The sequence below is a fragment of the Eschscholzia californica genome, unplaced genomic scaffold (genome assembly GCF_041429995.1).
Source record: "Eschscholzia californica isolate CP2 unplaced genomic scaffold, dmEscCali1.0.p SCAF_4, whole genome shotgun sequence".
Lineage (NCBI taxonomy): Eukaryota > Viridiplantae > Streptophyta > Magnoliopsida > Ranunculales > Papaveraceae > Eschscholzia > Eschscholzia californica.
The window spans coordinates 28,486,628-28,511,216 of record NW_028238461.1 but is presented as its reverse complement, the minus strand read 5'-3'; the positions used below and the strand labels follow the sequence as shown (position 1 = coordinate 28,511,216).

Here is a 24,589-nt window from a genome sequence, read left to right as displayed (position 1 = left end):
CGTCTAAATCGGTTAATCCCGAGTCATCGAAAGTGTCGTCTAGTCGCCTAACTATGTGAAGTGCATGACAAGACACATGAAATTATGACTTAGACTACGATCGATATCGAATACTTCGTTTCGTCTATTAACTATGCGAAGTGCTTGACAAGACACATGAAAATACGATCAAAACGATAATCGAAATAAATGAACATCAATTTATAATCAAAACATCAAATCATATTAAACATAGTCACGAATTCATCACATTTCATTTCATATAATCGACAAACTAAACTTAGCTAAACATGGTGATTGAATAAGAAATGGAAAGGAAATGGTGAGAGAATCCCACTTTTTCGATGTGGTTCGAGGCTAAGATCGTCGGAAAATATGAGTTTCTAGTTGCAGCCGATCTCCCCTTAGCAATTTTCTGGGTTCCCCATAGCGACCACCATCATCTTCTCCATTTAGAACACAACCTCCATTAAAGCTAACCCTAGCTTTCTCTCTCTAGAAATTTCTTGTCCAAAATCAAATCAAACTACATGGGAAGCAAGATCAAGACATGGGAGCAAAAGCCCTAAGGTTTCCGACCAAGAAAGTGGCCGGAAACCCTAGATAATTCCGGCCAAAGAAACAAGAAATCCGGCCAAGAAACATGGAGGTTCCGGCCACATAGGTGTTGTCCCGGCCGTGTGCATCCGTCTCGAGCTGCTGCCGTGTTGTGCGCGCGTCCCTAGTACCGTCCCGAGCGAGACCCACACAGTCCGAGCTTGCTGCCGGCGATCTGCTGCTGTCCCGAGCAGATCTGCTGCTGTCCCGAGCAGATCTGCTGCTGTCCCGAGCAGATCTGCTGCTGTCCCGAGCAGATCTGCTGCTGTCCCGAGCAGATCTGCTGCTGTCCCGAGCAGATCTGCTGCTGTCCCGAGCAGATCTGCTGCTGTCCCGAGCAGATCTGCTGCTGTCCCGAGCAGATCTGCTGCTGTCCCGAGCAGATCTGCTGCTGTCCCGAGCAGATCTGCTGCTGTCCCGAGCAGATCTGCTGCTGTCCCGAGCAGATCTGCTGCTGTCCCGAGCAGATCTGCTGCTGTCCCGAGCAGATCTGCTGCTGTCCCGAGCAGATCTGCTGCTGTCCCGAGCAGATCTGCTGCTGTCCCGAGCAGATCTGCTGCTGTCCCGAGCAGATCTGCTGCTGTCCCGAGCAGATCTGCTGCTGTCCCGAGCAGATCTGCTGCTGTCCCGAGCAGATCTGCTGCTGTCCGAGCCATGCAGCTACTGTCGCGTGCTACTATTGCGCGTCCGTGAATGCTTGCTCGTTCCGGCCGGCAGGAAGCTACAGCCCGAGCAGCAGCTTGTTACGGACCAAAAATGGAGGCCGCAACTAGCAGCTCAGGTGGCCCGGGACAGCAACATATGGAGCAGCTTAAGTGTACCAGGTTGCAGCCAAAAGAGCCCAACATGGAAGCACCAAACAGCAGCTTACATAGCAGCCCGGACAGTAGCTTACTCAGCAGCTTGCATAGTTCAATGAGCAGCCTAGAGGCAGCTGCTAAAGATGGGACAGGAACATGTGAAACTAGGCTGCCTTGTGGAATAGTGAAGCAGCTCCATCCTTGGCCCCACCCATGTGATGTCTCTAGTGGATGGAGATATTTTGGTGGAAGACTATGGAAGAACTTGGTGGCTAAGTTACTTGGAGGCTAAGTTTACTTGGTGGCCAAGAAGCCTTAAGGACCAAGTAAACTTAGATATTTTCTCTACACCATCTTGGCCCTTAGATGGAAAGTAAGGAGGTGCAATCTTGGCCATCCATTTCAAGAGGCAACTAGTATAAATAGGGAAGTTCTCCCTCATTTGTAAATCAATCAAGTTGGGATCAATTCATCTAGTGTAAAGAGAGAGATTGAGTGACTTGAGAGGTGTGTCTTTGTAAAGAGTTTTCATAAGCAATAAAGCTTGGAGTTTCTCTTAAGTGTTCTTGCTTATTTAGAAGTTACTTTGCTGAGCATACTAAAGTCTTGAAGCAGCCTATTAGTCATAGTTACATAGGCTTTCAAGTGAAAAGGCTAAGACTTGTCTAGGAGAGAAGCTAGCACAAGTGCCGCACGGTGTAAGCAGCTAAGGCGAAAAATTACCCCGTGACAAGCTGCTGCTCCCAAAACACCCGAGCTGCTGCTGATTCGGCCTAGCTTAGGCCGGCCAAGCTTGGCCGGACCTCCCCTTCTCTCTTTTTCCCTCTCTCAAGCTCCTTAACTCTCTAAACCCTTGAAGTTGATGAAGAATACCAAACCCTAGCTCTTTCTCTCTCCCCCCTTGTAGAAGATGATGAATAGTAAACTCCAACTTGTGTTTACTACTCAAACCCTAGGTCAAGACTTAGTCAATTTCTTTAGACTTTGTTGACTTGGATCCATAAAGAGAGGGTGCCCATATAATTCTTCCTTGGGCTCTTGGGCTTTGATTTAAAAACCAAGAGAGTGCCTCCATCCTTGTCTCTACATCTTCAAATTCTCACAAAGGACTAGAAAACCCTTGGACTTCTTTCTTTCATATCTTCCCCGTCCGAACTCCGAATTGAATACCGTTTTCACCGTCGGACTCGTCATTGACTATACTTGTCATTTGATTTGCTTGAAGTCTTTTTCTCTCATTTTCGGCACATGAAATGATAGTGATAATTCGCTCCTTTTATTCTGAATCACACGCTTAACTCCAAAATAAGTACCTAACATGAAAAACACATAAAACATTATTGATAACACTCGAAAATGACTAATTAGTCTAAGTTAGGCTCTCCAAATGTGACATTTTTGTGTCACATCAGTTCTCCAATGGTTCCAACTCTATCCACTCCTCCACAAAAATATACCACAAATCTAATATTTGAACAAAAACTCATTACTACAAATGTAGTAACTTAAAAAAGACATAATAATTATATTAAATATCACTAATATATTAGAAAAAAAAAACACAAAAAAACATTGCATGAAAAAGAAAGCTAGACTAAAAATATATCAAAGGTGATGCTTCAATTACTGATTAATCTTTAAATTGTTAAAGACGTTTATCGTAGTTGTCAGTTTACTTTGTCTTAGTTTCGAATTGTACTATTTTATTTATATTAATGAAAATTTAGTTATGTTATTCTTTAAAAAATAAAATTACAATATATTTTTTTCTATTAATTAACATGTACGTTGAAATGAAACTTAATTACTAAAAAAAAAATTAAAGACATAAAATAATAACATGAAATAGGGACTTAAAATGAATAAATGAGAACTTACACAACAAATTAGGACTAAAAAATAATATAAAGGACTTAAACTAGAGAGAATAAAAAGCAAAATGATCAAACTAAAAATCCCTCATATGGAGAAGGTGAATAGTGCCCCTTCATGTCCGAAGGGGCACTCTTGATGGTGCTTCAAATCTTTGGAGATTTGGAGCACCATTGGAGAGGGATTGGAGCTCCATCCCTCTAAAAGTTGTACTTTTTGGAGGGATGGAGCTCCCGTTGGAGATGCTCTAATAGAACATTTGCTTTATTGATTACCAGATCCAACCAAAGTTTGAAAAAAAATATATTAATAAATCATAATCACGAAGAAACATATCAAACTGCGAAAATTAATCTTACGAAATATCGGAAACTTTCAAAACTTTTAGATCAAAGCTCATTGAGTTATTTGGGATCTAAGAATAACATGCCTTATTAGGTTATATCTCGATTATGGAATTGGAACTACTTACTTCACTGATTGATTGACGATACCTTAAGTTAACACGAATTCAGATCCATATCTAAGAAAGAGAGAACCACAACAAAACCCTAAATCATAAAAAATGAAGCAAAATGTACAACCGAAATGCATCAAACTGCAAATGGTGGAAGAAGATAAGATTTGGTAGTTTTTTGACGCAGGAGATATCTAAATTCTTGAAAAATGAAGTGAAGAAACGGTGATTTTTGCAAAAAGAACAATAAAAATGACGAAGAGGTAAAAGATGAAGAAGAAGAAGTATTTTGAGATGAAAAAAAATACAAAATGACCTGAAAATATAAAAAGATAAAATATTTCAAACATAAGATACAATAACAAATAATAGTATAACACTACCTTCAAATAAATAATATTGCGACACTTTCTAACTATTTGAAAAAATCATCGATTTTTCTGTTTATGTGTAATATTTTGACTCGAATAACCATTTTCCATTATTTATTACTTGACTAAATTAGATTATTAGAATTTAACAAACATGAAAGTAAGGCGCTGGTGAAGCATCCAGGTGAACGACTCTATTAAAACGATTTGCTTCTAATTTCTCAGTAAGTACCTGGTCCAATCACCCAACCACCATTTCTTCTCCCTCTCTCTTCCCACCTCTACAACCACAGACTGAGCACAACTTCCACTAAACTTTCTTTAGCTCTCTTTTTCTCTCCATTGTTTCTCCTCTTTAAAATCGACAGATCCTATAAAAAGAGAGAGAGAGGAAGAAGATAATGGTGGTGGAAGGGGCAGAGTTGTTTGAAGATTTTCTATTGAAGGACTTAGGGGGGGTAGTGGAGCAAGACTTTCGCGGACTCTTGAGAGTCCGCGAAAGTCTGAGGCATTCAAATCCAGACATTTGAGAGTCCACGAAAGTCTGAGGCATTCAAATCCAGACATTTGAGAGTCCACGAAAGTCTGAGGCATTCAAATCCAGACATTTGAGAGTCTATGAAAGTCCGAGGCATTCGATTGTAGACAAAATATGTCCCAGACTTTGGTGGACTTCATAGTTTGATGAATTTGTGAAGGATTTGGGACAAATTTGGAAGCCAAAATGTCTTTCAAAAAACAAGAGACATTTGAAGTCCATCATGTGATCAAACAACAATAATAATATTAAAATAATAAATGTCTACCAAATGTCCATCAATGTCCACAAATATTCACAGATGTTTACGAAAGTCGAAAAATATATTTTTGAAATGTTAGTATAAATATATTATTTCATGTGATTAAACAATAATAATAATATTAAAATAATAAATGTCTACCAAATGTCCATCATTGTCCACAAATATTCACAGATGTCTACGAAAGTCGAAAAATATATTTTTGAAATGTTAGTATAAACATATTATTTCATGTGATTAAACAATAATAATAATATTAAAATAGTAAATGTCTACCAAATGTCCATCAATGTCCACAATATTTACAGATGTCTACGAAAGTTGAAAAATATATTTTTGAAATGTTAGTATAAATATATTATTTCATGTAATTAAAAAATAATAATAATATTAAAATAATAAATATCTACCAAATGTCCATCAATGTCCACAAATATTCACAGATGTTTACGAAAGTCGAAAAATATATTTTTGAAATGTTAGTATTAATATATTATTTCATGTGATTAAATAATAATAATAATATTAAAATAATAAATGTCTACCAAATGTCCATCAATGTCCACAAATATTCACAGATGTCTACAAAAGTCGAAAAATATATTTTTGATTAGCACAAATATAATATGCATTACACATTTTGTCAATGGACTCAAGATCTTAAAATGTCCCCAGGACATTTTGTCTATGGATCAAATGTCTTGAAATGTCTATAAAGACATTTTGTCTACAAACTCTCAATGTCTTGAAAATGTCTATGAACACATGTTGTCCATAATAACTCATCCGAAATGTCTTGAAATGTCTACGGGACATTTTGTCTATGAAAGTCTGTGAAAGTCCCGCTCCACTACCCCCCTTAGGGTTGATGGCATATTAGTGCACCAGCTACTCTTCCCCAAAGTCAAATTTCAATAGTAAGAGAGAAGAGGCTAAAGGCCCCCGCCCAAAATGCTCTAGGCCCCCGGATTGCACATGGGACCTCTCAGACTTTGTACTTGATGCGGAGACCTACAACTCTTAGGGTCTGTTTGATAGGCGAGTTTCCCACAGAAAAAAGAAACTTTTTCTCTAAAATTCTCTTTTACAAGTGTTTGGTTAACAAAATAGAGAAAAATAAATTGTTGGTCACGTGACTAGTTTTCCCAAATTTTCCCTAAAAGTAGAGAAACTTTTGACTCAGCTCTTACCAGGGAATGACTTTCTTTAAAGAGAAATCTGCCCCCTTGTCCCTTTGCTGCTTACGTCTTTCATCTCTCTCACTACTTTCTCCCTTTCACTACTTTCTCTCTCTAGTCTTCAGCTTCATGCCTCTGATTTCAATACATCTCCCAAGAGAAAGCAATCATTATTTAATGCTATACCTTATTTCCCACTCCAAAAACCCCCAAATTCTTTTCTTTCACATGAAGATACAGTCTTACATATAGAGAGAGAGGGGTTTGTATGTTCTTCCTAATTAATTTTCTACCAATTCTTTGTTTATCCAAATACCAATTTTAATGAACTCTCCCCTAATGTTTTAGTGGCAGAAATTTAACAGTGAAACACCAAGGAAATCAACGAAGAGATAAGATGGTATTGATAAGATTTATGAAGAGATACATTAATTCTTCTTCCCCATACTTCAACGGGGTCCTACTTGTATACTTGTAGTTTTAACCCATCGAAATCTGATCTAATTTCAGGTCTCACTATTGCTAGTTTAGCTATACCACAAGTATATAAATTTAAAATAATCCTACATATTGATCTTCTTCACATTACTTTTCCAATCAAACCTCACCTCTTTTTTGTTGTTTTTGATGAAATGATTGATACCCATTTCTTGTTTGTGATTTTTAAGGGAATTAGTTATGCTAAACTTGCAAATTTGCCTCCAATTGTTGGACTCTGTAAGTTTGATTTCAGATGGTATTGATAAGATGGTAATACCACCAGAAGAGGTTGATAAACCATGATGAGGCAATACCAAATTGTATACATACCGAATTTTATGTGTATACGTCATTGTTATTAGTTTGTGTTCTTAATTAGTTTGTGTTCTTTATCTAAGTTGTATTTTGCTTCCTCTCTCTCTCTCTAAATTTATATACTCCTAAGTAAAAACTTACTTACCTAGGCGAACCAAGCAACAGAAATTGAGAAAATAGATTTTTCTTCTCTTAATGAATCAAACATTGGAAAAATGAAAAGTGTCTACAAGGTAAATGTTTCTTGATGAAAAATTTTCTCCGAGTAAATTTTTCTCTATTTTTTTTCCTTTCCCTGAGTTCTTATCAAACACAACCTTAGAGGGGGGCCCTTTAGCCGCACTCTAGTAAGAGAGTGGTCAGCTCATTGTTCATTGACCCCAGTGAAACTAACCCAAACCTGGCTGGGTGCCGATAGAAGCACACATGAAAGTAAATCTACCAACGGTTTAGATTACTTCTGGATGAATGACTCCAACCAGAACAGAACAGAACAGAACAGAACAAAGAAGAGAGAGAAATTAAAACTTCAATGTCATTTTCTCTCTCCTCTTTCTTCTTCTCCAGTTTTCTTCTTACTTGTAAGTTGTGTCTTTCTCTCTAGGAGTTTAGAAGACAACATTGCTGCTCATAAACCCTAGTTTCATTCCAATAGGTTGATAACGTGACATGTGAGATCCAAAAAAGTTCACGAGGAGTTTGAGGGTTCCTTGCTTTGGTGCTGAACATGTTTATTCTTTCTATTTATCTTAGCTTGAAGATTATAAATCCTGAAAAGTAAGTTTTCAATTTGTTGTTGGAATCTGATTCCCCCATTTTTGGTTCAGATCAAGTTCATCCTTGATGTAACGACGTTTAAGGAAGTTTATTTGGTTGATTTAAGGGTAAAATGGAAAGGGAGTTGGGAAGAGTGAGAAGGAAAACTAGGGTTACGATTTATCTTCATCTGCATTGAGAGAGAGAGAGATTGGTCTTTGTGAGATATTGGATCGTTTAATCACATATGTTTCGGCGTCTGAGACATATAATTGGTTTCAATCAGAGAACTAAATCTGTAAAGAAATTGCTTAATGCGAAGCCACAAAGGATTAAACCAACCATGTTGGAAACAGTTCAGGAGGTAGCTATTTACATTCACAAATTCCACAATCTTGATCTTTTTCAGCAAGGGTGAGTTTTTCCTGCTCATATAAAGATCATTTGAGTATTCTTTAGTATTTGAAACTTGAAAGCACTTTGGTTTGCTTTTGAAATCGAAATTGTGTCCTTTTCACCAAAGTTTGTTTCTTAAGGTAAGATAGTTTAGAACTAAGTATTGTCAGTTGATTATATCTCAAAAAGTACTTCCCTATTTTTGTTGTTTCTCTAGATGGTATCAGATTAAAATCACTATGAGGTGGGAGGACGGCAACGCAACTTTTCCTGGAACTCCTGCTAGGGTAGCTCAATATGAAGGTAACTTTAGAAAAGCTACATGGTCAATAATTAGTCATATGAATCCAGTACAGACCTTTTGGAACTATAGAAAACTAGTACCTTTTTTTTGTTAAAAGTAAAGAGCACTCATCTAAAATGGCACATGAATCCAGTAGAGTTCCATAGAGGATAATATTGGCACTAACCTTTTCAAATTAAAATTCTTAATCTTAGTCATATGTGCAGAATACATCTAAAATGGTGGAAAATGAATATAGTACACTTGCAAATATCGTTCATAAGATTTGAGACGATTTGTATGTACGAGGTGGTAACCCTTGCCCGTGGAGCTCAGACAATTTTCAAATGCGTTACTGGTCGAGCACACTACGTGGATGAGCATAAATTGCAACAGAACAACTATTTTGGATATTCATTAGTCATGTTGGTTCAGTGTTGCACTACCTCATCGACATAATTATGATAAGAAACACTTATAAGTAAAAGAAGTCTTCATCGAGCAATAGATAATAATTTCACTTACTCTCATCCAAATGTTGCTGATACAGTACCTGAATAACGTTAGAAAAATTAGTAATAATACATAACATCAAACATGGTCAATGTAATACCATCATAATGAAAGAGCTAGCAATACCAATTAGAAAAAATTACCCACAACAAAAGAAGATATTGCAATGGGCATTTAATCATATCCACTGTCTTAGCTGAGGCAAGACAAAAATAGTCAGCAAGATAAACCTTTTCATTGAAAAATAAACCATTGATGCAAAGAAAAACAATGAGGCAAATAAACTTGAAACATGAAGCAAGTAACACCATCCAATGAAATGAATGATAATAAGGAAAATATTATTAATGTAGTAACTTTTTTTATTATGAAAAATAAGTAAGATTATAAGAGATGATGCATGTTCAACTACTAAACTAATATCTGAACCACAAATCAATCAAAGTACAAAACATATTTAGTATGTAGTTGTATGTAACTGTTTATATGTTAATGCAACTACTTAACGTGCAAATTAATCTATTAGCAAAGCTCTTTAATATTACGTGTGAAAGTGAGTCTAATCTCAAATGGGACTAAGTAAGATTGTTCAACATAGGAAAAGGCCTAACATATTATGGTGAATAGCTGATAAAATTGTAATTTCGGCTATTGAACTTTTTCTGCAGCAATAAAAGCCATCAAAATATGCCAGAAGATGAAAAAAATGTGAATCTGCATATGAGCAGGTATTCTATGAGAAAGTTAAACCGAGTAACTATCTAAGCTGTTAAACTCGGCGTCGGCTCCGGATCGACCCAGGGTCCAAGTCGAGTCCCGAGTTACTTGGCCGAGTCAGACTGATTAGGCTATAAGAGAAAAAAAATGCAAAAATCGAGACGATCGTATTCGTTTTAAAGGTTTTCTTTCTCACTCTTGAAATCCTGTATGAACTTTCATACTACCTAATATGTGTTCATAATACATTATTTCCGATTAGAACATTTTCCCCGTGCTTCATATAGAAAATGCGGAGACCGTAGAGGCAAAAACGCCATTTTCAATCCCTAGATCTCTCGCCTATTTTTGGTGAGGTAGGACCTCATGCCCATTTATGAGCCCGGGGAGGATTTTTAGCCCAAGTCCTGTATGTTTTAAATAGTTGATTAACATGAACTAAAAATCAGACATTTCCACAAACGTTATTTTTGTTTATTAGCAAACTATGATTCTCTATTTTGTTAGACTGAAAAAAGGTCTACACATTGCAATGTTTGTAGGTCAAGAAAGTATTATTTATTTGACGCAGTCACTAGATCTACTAATAGTATTTTATATTCTAAAATTTTGTTTGTAAATATTTAAGTAAGTTATGAAAAATTAAGATGGAAACTAATTTCTATAAATTTTGAACTCCAAAATTTAGATGAAGACTAGCTTGTTTGTTGATTATATATCTTAACTAAATTATTGCACTCTTTTTATAAATTTTTACAAGAGAATTATCCGATAGTTAAAAGAAAGTTAGACATTATTATTCCCTCGTGGGGTTCCAACTTTTTTAGCCGATGCTAAAGGCGAGGGTCGGCCCTGCCAATGATTTTGGCATATTATTTCCATCGTAATGTGGCTTGTGTTGCTTTTTATCAGTCAATATTTTTCACTTCGAGGTTATGTTTGATTGCCGTTTTCCAGAGAATATGTCAGTAATTATTATATTTTTTTTTGTTCAAGTAAAACACATAATTTCTTCCGTCTTTTTTTTTTCTTGTTTTCTATTATCTGGCCATCTAGCATTTCCTTTATGCTTGTTTATCTTCTCCTCTTCATATGGCTCTCTCAACCATATCCAGTAGAACAAATTAGTTAGCTTTTCAAATGAACAGTTAAGTATGAGATGTCTTTTTTATGTTTTAATTTTATTAGATAAAGATTTTATTTAGATTTCGTTGTGCTGATTTTTGGACTTAAAAAATTGTAATTCCAGCGAAATGGTTGTCCAAAAAATTGAAGCTTCATTTGCAAAAGCTTACAAAAAGACGAACATACTAGAAATACTTCGGTTATGATATAAAATTATTAGGAAACTAATTTTAACAATGAAACCTGAAAAGTGGAAAATTTCGTAATGATAAGCCTAACGACTTCTTCATCTTAATCCAAACAACAGAAATATGAAAATATTTCTCAAGCTCAATTTCTCTAAAAAACAATATCCGTTAGAAATTTTTACCCTAGTACTTTTGCATTCCCCCTATTGTAATCAATCACACCCCAAGTATAAACTTCTAATATTGCTCATTGTTGAAAGCGCAAGGGTGTGTGCATATATTTTGTGCATAAGAGAACATTCATACTGAATAAACAGCTCTTTTTGTTATATTCCTATGTCAATACATTTGTATATTTTGTAAGTTGAGCTAAGTTTTAATACTGCAGGGCCAAAAAATTATCGAATTCAAACAGTAAGAAACCTATATTTATAACTATTTATTGTAAAAAATGTTTTGGATGACACAGCTCCTGATTTGGGCCCTGATGACATCGCCGGGGTTTGGAGGATTGATGATACAGACAACAGTTTCTACACCCAACCTTTCAGGATCAAATATGCGAGGCAGGATGTCCTTCTGTCTGTCCTGATATCTTTTAACCTTTCTCTGAGAAAATATGAGGTAGAATACTCTATTTTGTCTATATAATGATTGTTCTCGTTATCACTATGAAGCCAAGCTCCAGTTCTGATATGTAGCTATTAGGCTGTGGAACAATCTGGGTCACCTTACGGTGTGATCATCATTTTTTTTGTTGTGTTTTAACTGGACCACTGATCATGCACTTTAATTTCTAGGGACCATCCTCGTCTGCTGCAATAGTCAAGTTTGAGCTTCTATATGCACCAATCTCAGAGAATGGGTTAGTAAACAGCTTATAATATTTGTCACCTCCACACTGAATACTATTGGAGCTTAATTCTTGTTACTGACTGTCATGCTCTTTGTTCAGGTCTGAGTTGCCAGCTTCTCTGGATGCTTTGCCCACTGCAGTCCATGAATTCCGGATTCCTCCTAAGGCTCTTCTTGGGTTGCATTCGTATTGTCCTGTCCATTTTGATACATTCCATGCGGTTCTTGTTGATTCGAGCATACACATCAGTCTGCTAAAATCTGGTTCGTCTGCTTCTCCAAAGAAGGTACCCAGGTTTGTCATAATTCCTGTTTCTAGATGGATGAATATGCTCTAATATAGTGGGTGAAGTATTAAAACACTATTCTTACTGGTTGTTTGCTTATTTATTACTTACTATCAGATATATTTGCAATACTCCAGTTAGATTAACATGGTCAATGGAATGTTTCAGTTATTCTCGTACGGTTGAAGATGTTGCTGGTGATTTTTGTGATTTGAGAAATTCTGTATGTCCTTTCCTGTCAATTTTTTTTGCTAATAACATTTGAGTGGGTAATGAGCGTCTTACAATTTCAATGAGAAATGACCTTTTATACCGTTATATTTTGTTATTGTCTCCTAAAGCTTTTGTGAAACAGATGTCAGGGAAAGGGGTTCAAGTGGATCAAAAACATCTTGCACTAGTCAAAGCATTACTGACAGCACGGGACTTACTCTTTGATGAACTACAAAAGCTTAGCAAAGCAATTGATCAAACAATTGATATGACAGATGTAATTTCTGATCTGAGTGAAAATAAGTTGGTCGGTTCAGTTTTTTCTGAAGGGAGTAGGGTAGGGAGTAAAATTTTTCAGGTAAGAATAAGGTTGAGAAAATTATAGACAAATCCTACACTGGTTTCGCTTCCTTGCTGTTCTCACATCATATGTTTTTTTGTTTATAACTTTATAAGTTATTCAAGAGTTATCATTCTTTTTTCCTGCTCTTTCCCTTGTATATTTTTTCCTCCATGAATTCAATCAAGTTTCAAAAAAAAAAAGTTATTCAAGAGTTAGTCTCGTCGCTTTTTATATGTTTTCTTCTTTTACCGCAGAATGCTGGTGGCAATTTTGATATTGAAAATGAAGAGATGGTTCAGTCTCTCTCTGTAGAAGATCTTATAGATGGTTCACATTCACTGGTTCACCAACTTTCCGTTTTATGGAATATCTTTTTGAAGTTCCACAGGTTTGTTTAGCTAGATTCAGTTACACGTTTCCAATCTTTTCTCAACGCGATATCCTGATTACGGAAAAAAATTTAGTTAGGTAGCTGTTAGGGCTCTGTTAGTTGATTTAGCAAAAATGGAAAAAATAAAGGAAAAGTTTTGGTCCTTGTTTCCTACTGGGTTTTAGGCTTTAATCCCTTACTCTTTAATGTTTTACTGTAATTGCCCTCTGAATCATGTGGTTAGTAAGACTCTTTTGTGAGGAGATTTTGTCTGGGTACTTTCTTATTGGAAGTTATGCAGGTGGAACTCGCAGCCAAGCGAGTTGACCACCTTGCTCACCTTGTGCCTTTCTCGCCTAGGAATCACCTATGCGGCCTTCGACAACATAGCATGTGCATAATCTGATTCTGATTTCAGATTGTATCCTCTGACAATGCTCATGTGGGGGTTGTTTGTATAGTTCTCTGTCAAGTTCTTTCGTAATTGAACACCAATTTCTCAATCATCTGGATTGTTTTCTTTGGTGAGTTGTCTCCATGAGCATCACTGCATTAGTATCACCAAGAAAGAAAGCAACCCCAAATAATGGTTTGCGTTGACCCGTAACTTTTAATTTTATTCATATGAAATTTGCCCGAGCCGTTTCCTAGCCGAGCCCCCGATCCAGGGGATCGGCGGGTAATCGGCTAGGGTCGGTCTGACTCGGCTTTGTTTTTTTTAAGGAAAGTTGCTGGTTTTTTTTCAGCCAAGGGGACTTACTCGCCCTGTCTCGGGCTCGGCCCTTGGGTGATCCCGAGCCCAACTGCTTAGATTACTTGTAATTCTTTGAATTATTATTGCTTTTATGCTGTATGCTAATTCTCGTGCACCATATGTGGCTATCAAAGCTATGACAACTTCTGTATGTACAAAGAAAATTGTACAATGGCTTTAAGAACAGATTACATAAGTTTTCTTGTCCTTGTTAAAAAAGGGATTATATAAGTTGAAGTTCAGAGAGTTGTCTGAGTTGAGTTGGGTTGTACACTGTAAAACAACCATTTAACAGTCATTATAATTTGGTTTTACGAATACATTTTTTGCGAAAAAGTTAATCATCTTTGACCACTTTCCATGTCTATGTCGTGCCTGTGTAGTTCTTTGGTAGTTTCCATGGATCCTTAAGCGTTGATTGGTTTTTATATCCCAGGGCCAATAAGATGAAGATAATGGAATTTCTACGTGAAGCCTGGGCGAATGACCGAAGAGCTGAATGGTCAATATGGATGGTCTACTCTAAGGTTGCGATGCCGCACCACTGTTTGAGAAGTGGTGCTGCTGAGGCTTCTTATCGTAGTATTCGCGGGAAATCTTTATTTGTGCAAAAGTTAAACGAAGATGTAACTATATCTATGTTCTTGTATACATGATACATATGTGTGTGTGTATATATATATAGTAGGCATCTGAACCTTATATCTTGTCTCCTTTTGCAGCCAGCTCAAACTGCTATTACACGTGCTGAACTCCATCGGCGAAGTATTGCTCAAATGAGGGTTTGTTGTTACTTTCCAGCTATATACACACTGACTATCTAAAGTTTGTTGTTAGATGGATCGATCTATTAATTGGAAGGAAATTGCCTTTTGCAGATTAACAACCGCTCAATTCAAGACATGCATGTTTTTGGTGATCCATTGCGTAATCCTGTAATTCTTGTTGACCGTGTGATGAATGCTCCTTTGCGCACTAGAAGTGGTAGTTCATTCTTCATTCCTTTGGATCACAAAGATGCTAACACACTCTTAACCACAAAGATAAAGGCTGTGAATAAGATATGTGCTGCTGGGACCCAAAGTAGTACTCGTGTTTTGAGGATCGTAGTATTCGTTCATGGGTTTCAGGTGTGTCTTCTTCTCTTAGACAGATAGCTTAGTGTTTTTTTGGTTGTCTTAGATGGCTAACTCTAGTTCCATTCGTTCTCACTTTTAATTCTTCTAATGTTTTTCTTTAACGTTCTCCAATATTCATTATGTGCCAAGTCTGCCCCTACAGGAGGTGTTTATATAAGAAGCACCAATCCGAGCTAAATAATGTTTTGATTTGCGAAGTCAAAAACATCCTTTAGTTTCTAGACACATGAGTGCACAATAAATATTATCCAACGTTGTCAAACTCGGGGTGGCCAATTTGTTTTACCATCTTAACACAGAGAAGAAGAATAAGGAGGAAAGGTTTATGGTTGTTTCTCTTTTCTGTCTCTTCCTGTCTTTGTTGAGTGAAAAGAGGACGGAAACCCTAGCTTTTGCTTCAATCAAGAATGGATATAATAAAACATATGTAGTTGGGGGGGTATATACTTTAAAAGAGTTCAAACTGTTTCTGCAAGAAAAAAAGAAAAAGACTAATTCGATACTGAGGCGAAGTGGAAAGTAGAAGCGTGTACACAAGCGCAAAATACGAATCACACACATACACAAGCAAAGAGTTTTAAAGCACACACATACACACACGCGTAAACTTATTCATATTTTTATGCTCGATAATGTTGTCGTTCCATTTTTTTCTTGCAATAATATTATTGCTGCTTAAACATCTTAGCAACTTTCCGATCTTTCTCACTGAATGGACTTCGATCACTGGATAAGTTGATTGATTTATCTTTAACTACACAAATAAATAGGGTCATCATCTCGATTTACGGCTTGTTCGGAATCAATGGCTTTTGATAGATCCAGGAGCTGATTGTCTCATGTCTGAGGCGAATGAAGATAAAACATCTGGAGACTTGAGAGAGATGGGGTCACGATTGGCTGAAGAAGTAGCTGCTTTTCTGAAGAAAAAAATGGATAGAGCCGCAAGATCTGGTGGCTACAAAAAAATAAAGCTAAGCTTTGTTGGCCATTCCATTGGAAACGTAATTCTGAGGTCGGCCTTGACAGGTAGAACCCGTTGTTTGTTGACTTATAATGTGCTTATTAGCTTTGCTATTCTTAATTTTATGCTGTTTATACTTGTCTCAGAAAGTAAGATGGAGCCATTCCTGAAGTATCTATATACGTATGTGTCTGTATCTGGGCCACATTTAGGGTATCTTTACAGTTCAAACTCTATATTTAACTCTGGTCTATGGCTTCTAAAGAAGATCAAAGGAGCACAATGCATTCATCAGCTGACTTTTACTGATGATCCGAATCTGGAGAACACTTTTTTCTACAAACTGTGTCAGGTACTAAATTTTAAGAATAGCTTGGATTGTTGTATATTCCATAAATTAAATGTAATGTTTATCATGTTCAGCAAAGGGTCATGCAAGTATAACTGAAGAAAAGGAAAACAGAACGGATTTTTTTCTGAAACTTTGAATAAATATATTGAAACGAAAGAAAAAGAAAAAACAGAACGGAATTAGTTCTTTTTTTTTTATGAAGAGAAACGGAATTAGTTCTTGAGTTGCTAATTTTTTACCATCTATCATCTATGAAGTTCTGAAACATTTAATTCTTATTTTCTAGGCAAAGACGCTGGAATACTTCAAAAACATCATCCTTCTATCCTCGCCTCAGGTATTTACTCCTTATCTATGTAGTTGTTTCCACGGATGACTCTCTCACTAGATCTACAAGGAGATCTGTACCTAAGATATGGAGTTTTGGGAAGCCATACTATATGTAATTAGGGTAAAGCTATAAAGGGTCAATGATAAATTAAAGGAAAGGTTTAGTTTATTTAGTTTTATTTATGTCCAGGATGACTACGTAGAAGTAACTCGTACGGGTGTCTGGTACTGGTAGCCTTGCTGATGTCGCTCTTACATAAATTTATATGGCTTTGGCATTTTATCTTGCCCCGCCGGTCTCTTCTTTCACTTACGCTGTTGCCTCAATTTCTATGTCCAGGATGGTTACGTTCCTTATCATTCGGCCAGAATTGAAACGTGTCCAGCTTCATTCCGGGACTATTCGAAGAAAGGTAAAGTTTTTATGGATATGCTTAACAACTGCTTGGATCAGATTCGCGCCCCTTCCTCTGAACGTCGCATGTTCATGCGTTGTGACGTCAACTTTGACACCACAAACCAAACCAGAAATTTGAACACCATTATTGGCCGGGCAGCACATATTGAGTTCTTGGAAACTGACATTTTCGCTAAGTTTATAATGTGGTCCTTCGCTGAGCTATTTCGTTGATCTCGAGGAAAAAAACATTTAAGTTTTAAACTACGTTTGTATCAACACTTAGGCCATCTCTTTACTTTTGATATCAGTGAAGCCCTTCTTCCCACTCTCAACAAAGAATAGTGAATCTTTAGAAAATGCTGGAAATGAAAATATGTTATTAGCCCATTCCATCAGGTTCATTTGTCTTATTAAAGTTTGTAAATTGTAATTCAAGGTTTAGTTTATTTAGTTTTGTTAATGTTATCAGAAGTGTAATTATTCGTAGGCAAGGTAAAATTCTTTAATTGTGACATTGCATTCAACTAGCAAGTGTGGAAGATTCAGATGTTTAGAACAAAATGATATTTATTATCTTTCTATATCTAGTGTAAAACTGTTCACAAAGGATTATATCAACTGTTTCTGAGATTTTAGGTCTGTTTGCCTTGATTGTGGAGTTAAATGAGAACCTGTTTTATTTCACATGATAAAGACACAATGTATCTGCTCTCTGCAGCATTAGTTCTGATGTATTATCAAGTCAATGTTAGTGACTCGGAGTTTTGTTATTCTTTATTTTTCGCATTAGTTCTGTTTTCTTTATTTAGTTCTTTCACTAAGCCAGCTACATGATGTCTAATAGGCTTGAGTTGATATTAGTGGCAAGTGGTCATTTCCTTCTAGCAGTTTGTGTAGAACTGTTGCAGGCATTCCTGACTGCCTCTGAATCCTTACTAAGGGCAACTCTTCTTTAAGAGATGTTAGAAAGGAACACCAGACCTTAGCTGATGGCATAGACATGTTGGCACGAGAATCTTATTTGGTGGAAAGTTAGTTTAGGTTTTGAAACTCCGTTATTTCTTTGTGTTTTTCAAAACAACCGTGATAGGGAGACCGACAAACTTGGCGTGAAGTTGTCGTGAATCCCTATCCAATGGTTTGGATTCATCCCACTTTCATCAAGAGAGAGAAAGTGGCGTGAATCCAACAGTTGGATGTGGATTCACGCCAATTTCACGCCTTAAATGTTGGTCGCCTAGTTAGGGGTGTGCAAAAATAGACCGAACCAATCAAACCAAACAACGAGTGGTTTGGTACGGTTGTAGGTTTTTAAAAACCAACTGGTTTGGTTCGGTAAGTGGATGCATTTGTTAGGAACCATTAAAACCAAACCGAACCAGTCAAGTTCAGTTAGTATATATAATTATATATTTACATAATTTTTTTAAAATACATCTATCATATCTCTATAATTTCATACAAATACATATATTTCATCGAGTTGCTATAAATAAGAATAACTACTACCCATACAAAACAACAGCACTACTACAATATAATGTTACTAGCTAGTGTTAGATTAAAACAATTCATGTATCATCGATGTTACTAGCTACTATATAATATTTCGGCGGGGACCTGCACATGTCTTTCATGTTTCAAATGTTTTTTCGATGCATTATGTTAGTTTGATTGTTTCTCCAGGTTTTTCAGGAGTGTTGTCTTGATTTTATACGTCAATGTATGAAGAAAGTAACTCTATTCGCCGAGTTTCATGGAAAACAAATTGCGTTTTAAGGATGGTTTGGTATCCATTAGTATCCAAACCGCTTATAATGGTTTGGTTAATAACTAAATCAAACTCTGACCGTTTGGTAACGATTTGAAAAATCACTAACCAAACCATGAGTGGTTTGGTAACGGATGACACCAAAATACCGGATACCGAACCAACGAACACCCCTACCCCCAGTCTTTTTCCTTTCAAAAACGGAGAAGAAGCTCCCAGCTTCGTGTAATGAAGGCCCAGATTTAACAAGTGAATCTTGGTGGTGTTGGACAACATAGGTGCGTAGAATAAGTCATCTTCATTAGTAACTAGAGTTTTTCCTACCTTTGTTAACAGGTCCTTCGGTTTGATTTCACTTAAGTGGGAGAGGAACAAAAGAAGAAAAAAAGAAGGAAACAATAGTCCAGAAGAAAAGATTGAAAGAAAGAAGGAAAAAAAGTGGAGAAGGATAGAGAAGATAACAAACAAACGAAGGAAAGAAAGGAAACGAAAGAAGAAATATTGATTGAAGAAAATAAAAAGGACAAGAAAACATGAAGAGAAATTTAGTATGGAATACCAGGCAGAAAAATGACCAAGAAGTTGAGAGAAGTTATAGAAACTAACTCAAACTCAAAGAAGGATATCATGAGATTAAGAGAAAAAGATGTCTCACCCCCACTTAGTTTAATGACTAGGCTAGGGAATGAAGTAACACATAGTATCAAATTCAATTAATAGGGTTTCAATCATCAAGTCACGCATTTGAAACTCCCATTTCTAATGATCTATTGTTTCTGGTTGTGATTCAACTTTAATCCAATATTAAATAACGAAACAAACAAATTTTATTTCTGATGAAAAGTGTGAGTAATTGAGTCTTTACAAGTAAGCTACTTTTATGAACTCAAATTAAACAACTCTAAGTCATCATTAATGCGCTTAATGCCTATGTCCCTTCTATGATTCTCATGTTTGCCTTTCGTGACGGTTTTGTCAATAGATCTGATATGTATAATGTTCACTAAATATCACCGTTTTCTTCGATCTTTAATATTTTTTGGTAAAGTCTCTAAAGCCTCATGGTTTTCACTTTTAGTTGTAAAGTTTGCAATAGTGTTTTGTTGGGATCTCTTCCAGCTCACAGAACTTCCATTCAGACAAAGGACATTACTAGATTGAGATTGAAAATCGTCTATGTCCGTTTTGGAAGTCTGCATCAACATGACCTTTTAGAACCGGTTCTTTTTCCTCTAAGCAAAGAACCAATCTTTAGTTTTTCTCAAGTACTTGCAGATGTTTTTTGTTGCGGTAAAGTGTGTTTCACGTGGATTCGTTTGTTAACGACTGCACATACTCAGAGCAAATGAGTCGTCAAGGCGGGTACAAATCATCAAGTACAAAGTAGATCTTATAGCCGGAAGCATATGGATCTTACTAATGCATGCTTGTTCATCAAGGTCACTTGTCAGTCTTGCAGCGGCGTGCCATGCCGCTTGAGCAAAAATTCACTCTTAGGCCATGTTTGGCGCGCGGGAATGGAATGTCATTCCCGGGATCACATTCCCGTAATGCGATTCCTGGGAATCATATTATTTTGGTTTAATGTTTGGTTCAACCAGGAATAGGAATTCCATTCCCGATGGATTCCTAACTTGTTGTTTGGTTTGTGTAGGAATAGGAATGTAAATTTTACGAAAGTCCTGTTATATCCTTTTACTCAAACTACATAAATTATAGGTCAACTTTGTTATATATATTTTTAAATAGTATTGTCTATTCAAATTTATAGATATGAAATAATAACGTAATACACTAATTTAAGTTGTATTTAAAGATTTATTTAAAATAAATAAGGTCTCGACTAATTTTTTTAAACGTTATGAAATTGATTTTTAACGAACAAAGAGCAAGAAAGAAGAAAAAAAAACTAGAGATATGGAGAGAGAGTTACGTTTGAGCGAGAGAGGGGGTGGGAGAGAGAAAGAGTGTTTGGTATGGTGGTAGTTGAAACCCTAAGATTTTTAAATTTTTTTAGTAAAAATATTATGAGAATTCTAATATTTTATCAAGGATTATTTTGTCCAAAAATATTAAATGAAATCATTCCCGGGAATGGGAATCACAAACCCACCCCCCTCCCTGGGTTTGCTATTACCCCATTTCGGGAGAATCCCATTCCTCCAGGAATAGGATTCCCCCTGCATTCTCGCGAGCCAAACAATAGTCGGGAATGTGATTCCCAGGAATCACATTCCATTCCCACGCGATTCCCGCGTGCCAAACATGGCCTTAGAGTCTCTCATATTATATCTTTCAAGAGACTTATCATATCCTATATATCTTGATGCCCACCTCTAAAGGTGTATGAGGAACACATTGTTTTAACTAATTCTTTACAAATTCTAGCATCCGAATGTTATTTCTAGTGGTGCTCAAAAGGCCGGGCCGGGCCGGGCCGACCTGGAATAGAACGGTCCAGGCCGGGTTGCGGGCCGGGCCCAAGCAACCTGGGCTGGAATAGCCCCGGGCCGGGCCGGTCCCGGGTTGGCTAAACCTATGGCCCAGCCCGGGACCGTGACTTGACCCAGGCCAGGCCTATCCGGGCCGGGCCGGGCCAAATCCGGGTTTGGCCAGGCTAATCTGTTTCTTTTTTTTTTTTTTTTTTTCCTGTTTTTTAATATGAAACTCAATTAAAACTTAACAAATCCTAAAAGTAAATTAAAAAGTAATATTACAAAAATAAAACTATTTGTAATAGAACTTACTTAAAAGAAAATATAACTTATCACGTAGTATTAAAGTAATGACTATTTACCTAAAAAAATCGAACTTACCTAAAGTAAATTAAAACAAAATGGAACTTACTTAAAAAATTTATAGCATTTACTAAAAATTTCTTCTCTTACCTATATTCGTTTTATATTCTCTAACTTAAAAAGGAAAAGATTTTCTAAACTTACGTAAGGAAATGAATCTTTAACATAAATATAAATATTTCTTTCTAACTCAACAACTTACCTAAATTTATTTTTAGATAAGATTTTTTAAAGCTTACTAAAAATTTCTTCTCCAACTTAAGTTTGTTATATTTTCTAAATAGGATATAAATGATTAGGAGGAATAGAAATATTTAAAGAAAGAAAGAAAAATAGAAAAAGGAAAAAAAAAAAAAAACAAGTTGCCGGGCTCAATCCGGGCCGGGCCGGGCCTAGCCCGTCGGGCCCAAAATAGAGGCCCAGCCCGGGCCCGAGACAGAACCCGGGTTGACCTGGCCCGTTTTCCGTACGGGCCAGGCCGGTCCGGGCCTGTACGGAACGGGCCGGTCCCGGGCCCAACTCGGGCCGGCCCGGCCTTTTGAGCACCTCTAGTTATTTCTAATGAGCAACATGTTATCCACATGCAGGAACAGGAAAACTCAATCACTCACACAAAACTTCTTGTATACACAAGATTCTTCCTCGTTATTTAGGAAACCAAACTTTTTGATTGCCTTATTGAAATGAAGATTTCAGGTCCTACTTGCCTGCTTCAGTCTATAATGGATCTCTGAAGCTTGCATAGTTTACAAGCGTTGTTGGAGTCTATAAACCCTTCGGGTTGTGTTGTGTACACATCTTCTCGTAAATTTTTATGAAGAAAGGTATTATCGACATCCATTCGCCAAACCTCATTATCATGATTAATGAGTTGTTATTGTTGATATGTTCCTAATTGAATTAAACATGTATCTTTGTGTAACTTTTAGCCACAAATCATATTCGTCGTTGTTTGTTTTCACATTGAAAATTCATTTGCAACCTATAGAATTTGCCTCACTAGGGAAGTCAACCCCGCTCAAAATCTGATCGTCAGACATGGATTCCAATTCTGACCTCATGGTTCCAAGCTATTTATGAGTGTCTCGACCCGTCACAACTTCTTATAAGTGTTACGCTCATCATCCTCTAACATAAGGACTTTTGTCCTCTAACATATAACCTAAGCTTCTATGACCTACGCAAGATTAAACAACTTGTGAAACACTCTCAACCATTTGGAATTTTGCTTGCATCTGATTTAGTTGGTGCGGTAGGCTTCTCGAGTTTTAGTAACTCAACCTCGGGCTCGCCTCAGGAGACATTGTACACAAGAGGGACTGCCTCAACTAACGTGGGTAATTAATTTTCAGTTTGTTGTTTATATATGATGATGCACAAAATGTTCAGCCGTTGACTAACGTCAATAGGTCAAGAATAGACCAGAAGTCCAACGGATCAATCCGGCTTAAAGGCAACAAGACTGCTGGACCCGCAACGCTCCGCCACCTACGCCCAGAACTGGGAGGTCGGCAAAGATCAGCTAAGGAGCTCTAGCCCTGCTTCGCCTAAAACACAACCAAGTCAGCCCTGAGATTCACCAAAGGGATAAGGGGGTCCACGTAAGCCAGGATGATGCCTTAGGTCCTAAACTGGGAAGGCAGAAACGCGCTGCATGTTTACCGACTTAATCCCGAGTCTTCTTAAAGATCTCAGTCGGTTAAAGATCCTAAGTGTTTAAGTAAGCTTGGACTTCAAGAGTCTCAAAGGATGAAACATCTCCGAGAAGATCTATCACCTCGGAAGGATATCTACGAAGTATCCTTGAACATAGGAACTTCTATTTATCCTAGATACGAGATAAACCAAAAGGGAAACTCTAACTACGAACAATAGAAGACTTCCTTGACGGTGGATCATAAACCGCCATCTACACCGTCTAATCACAGTCGGTCCAATTCAACCTATAAAAGGGCATCGCATCACCTTCTACAAGGCACGTTGAGTAAAATCAATACATCTCTGAAAATGTTCAATCAATATTCAATCTTTTTACTGCAAAGAGAAATCCGACTGTCGTGAGCGTCGGAGCGGTTTCCAAACCCTTTGCAGGTTTTCCCCTAGGTTGCCAAGGGGCAAGGAGCAAGAAGGAGTTATCTATCAACCAGGCTGAATATCCTTTCATGACAGACGTTGTCATGCATCAAGTCTCGATTTCTTACTGATTAACGGAGATTCATTTTTTGACATCAACAATATTGAACCTCTTTGATGTTTACATTACCCCCGCTTGGCTTCTTAGAACGGAATTCATTTTCTAGGAAGACACTATCACGAATAACAAACAATTTGTTGTTAATTTCAAAAAAAAAAAAAAAATAATAATTTGTTGTCTGATTGGTTGTAGAAGTAATATCTCCTATTTTCTTTTGGGCAATCCACAAAGAAACATTTGTCTGACTTGGGTGCTAGCTATCTCTTAGTAAACGTTTTATATAAGCTTCGCAACCCTAGACTTTGAGAAAAGATAACTTTTAAACCTTTCCACTCTATATCATATACGGTGTCTTTTCTCCAGATTTAGACAGAGTCTGGTTTAGTGTGTCAGTTGTCGTTTCTAGAGTATATCTCTACAAAGTGGTCAAAACACCGTCTAGACTCATCGTAGATCAAACCATGTCTAACAATGTTCGATTTCTCCTTTCGGGCACACCATTCATTAACGGTGTTTCGAGTGGCGAGAGTTTGAGAACTGTTCTCGAATTCTTTTTCCAATCAAAGAAGTTACTTTCGCTCAACTCCTTCTCAAAGATCAAGGAAATGTTAGAAACAAGAATGGTTAATTTTGTATAGAAAACAAGAACGGTTATTTTTCCTTTCTTTGCTTCCCCTTATCTTCTCCTCTTTCAGCTAAGGATTGGGTGTTCTCTTCAACAAACAAAATTAGACGTCTTTCAACAAGCAAATTTCTTTGGTTGTGACGCCCCATCCCATAACAGTTATCGATATTATCACCGCTTTAGACACTTCTAAGCAATCACATTGGTTGAGTGATTTTTTCTTCTTGAAGTCTTCATCATTTCTCCAGAACTCTTTTTTTCATTTTTCTAGTTTCTTTCCTCTGATGTCTCTGCTCATCTTTAGACAGTTCTGTTATAGATGATTTTTTCAATGCCTTGCCGGATT

General features: G+C 36.9%; 1 protein-coding gene and 1 long non-coding RNA gene across 2 annotated transcripts; one reads left to right on the top strand and one right to left on the bottom strand.

Moving 5' to 3' along the window:
• Positions 1 to 200: 200 nt before the first annotated feature.
• LOC147544009 (uncharacterized) lies at positions 201 to 2,319 on the bottom strand. Its single transcript, XR_015223477.1, has 2 exons — positions 2,150 to 2,319; positions 201 to 946 (listed from the first exon to the last, which is right to left on the bottom strand). It is a non-coding gene; the product is annotated as an uncharacterized LOC147544009 (long non-coding RNA).
• A 1,919-nt stretch (positions 2,320 to 4,238) lies between these two features.
• Positions 4,239 to 17,436, top strand: LOC147544008 (uncharacterized). Its single transcript, XM_086635958.1, has 17 exons — positions 4,239 to 4,555; positions 5,761 to 5,922; positions 7,223 to 8,040; positions 8,240 to 8,325; positions 11,318 to 11,472; positions 11,649 to 11,713; positions 11,804 to 11,998; positions 12,159 to 12,213; positions 12,346 to 12,561; positions 12,801 to 12,934; positions 14,107 to 14,296; positions 14,393 to 14,452; positions 14,549 to 14,800; positions 15,580 to 15,838; positions 15,920 to 16,125; positions 16,412 to 16,462; positions 16,796 to 17,436. Exons 3-17 carry the CDS (start codon positions 7,874 to 7,876, stop codon positions 17,084 to 17,086), a joined length of 2,382 nt encoding a protein of 793 aa, XP_086492084.1. The 5' UTR covers positions 4,239 to 4,555; positions 5,761 to 5,922; positions 7,223 to 7,873; the 3' UTR covers positions 17,087 to 17,436.
• The last annotated feature ends 7,153 nt before the right edge of the window (positions 17,437 to 24,589 follow it).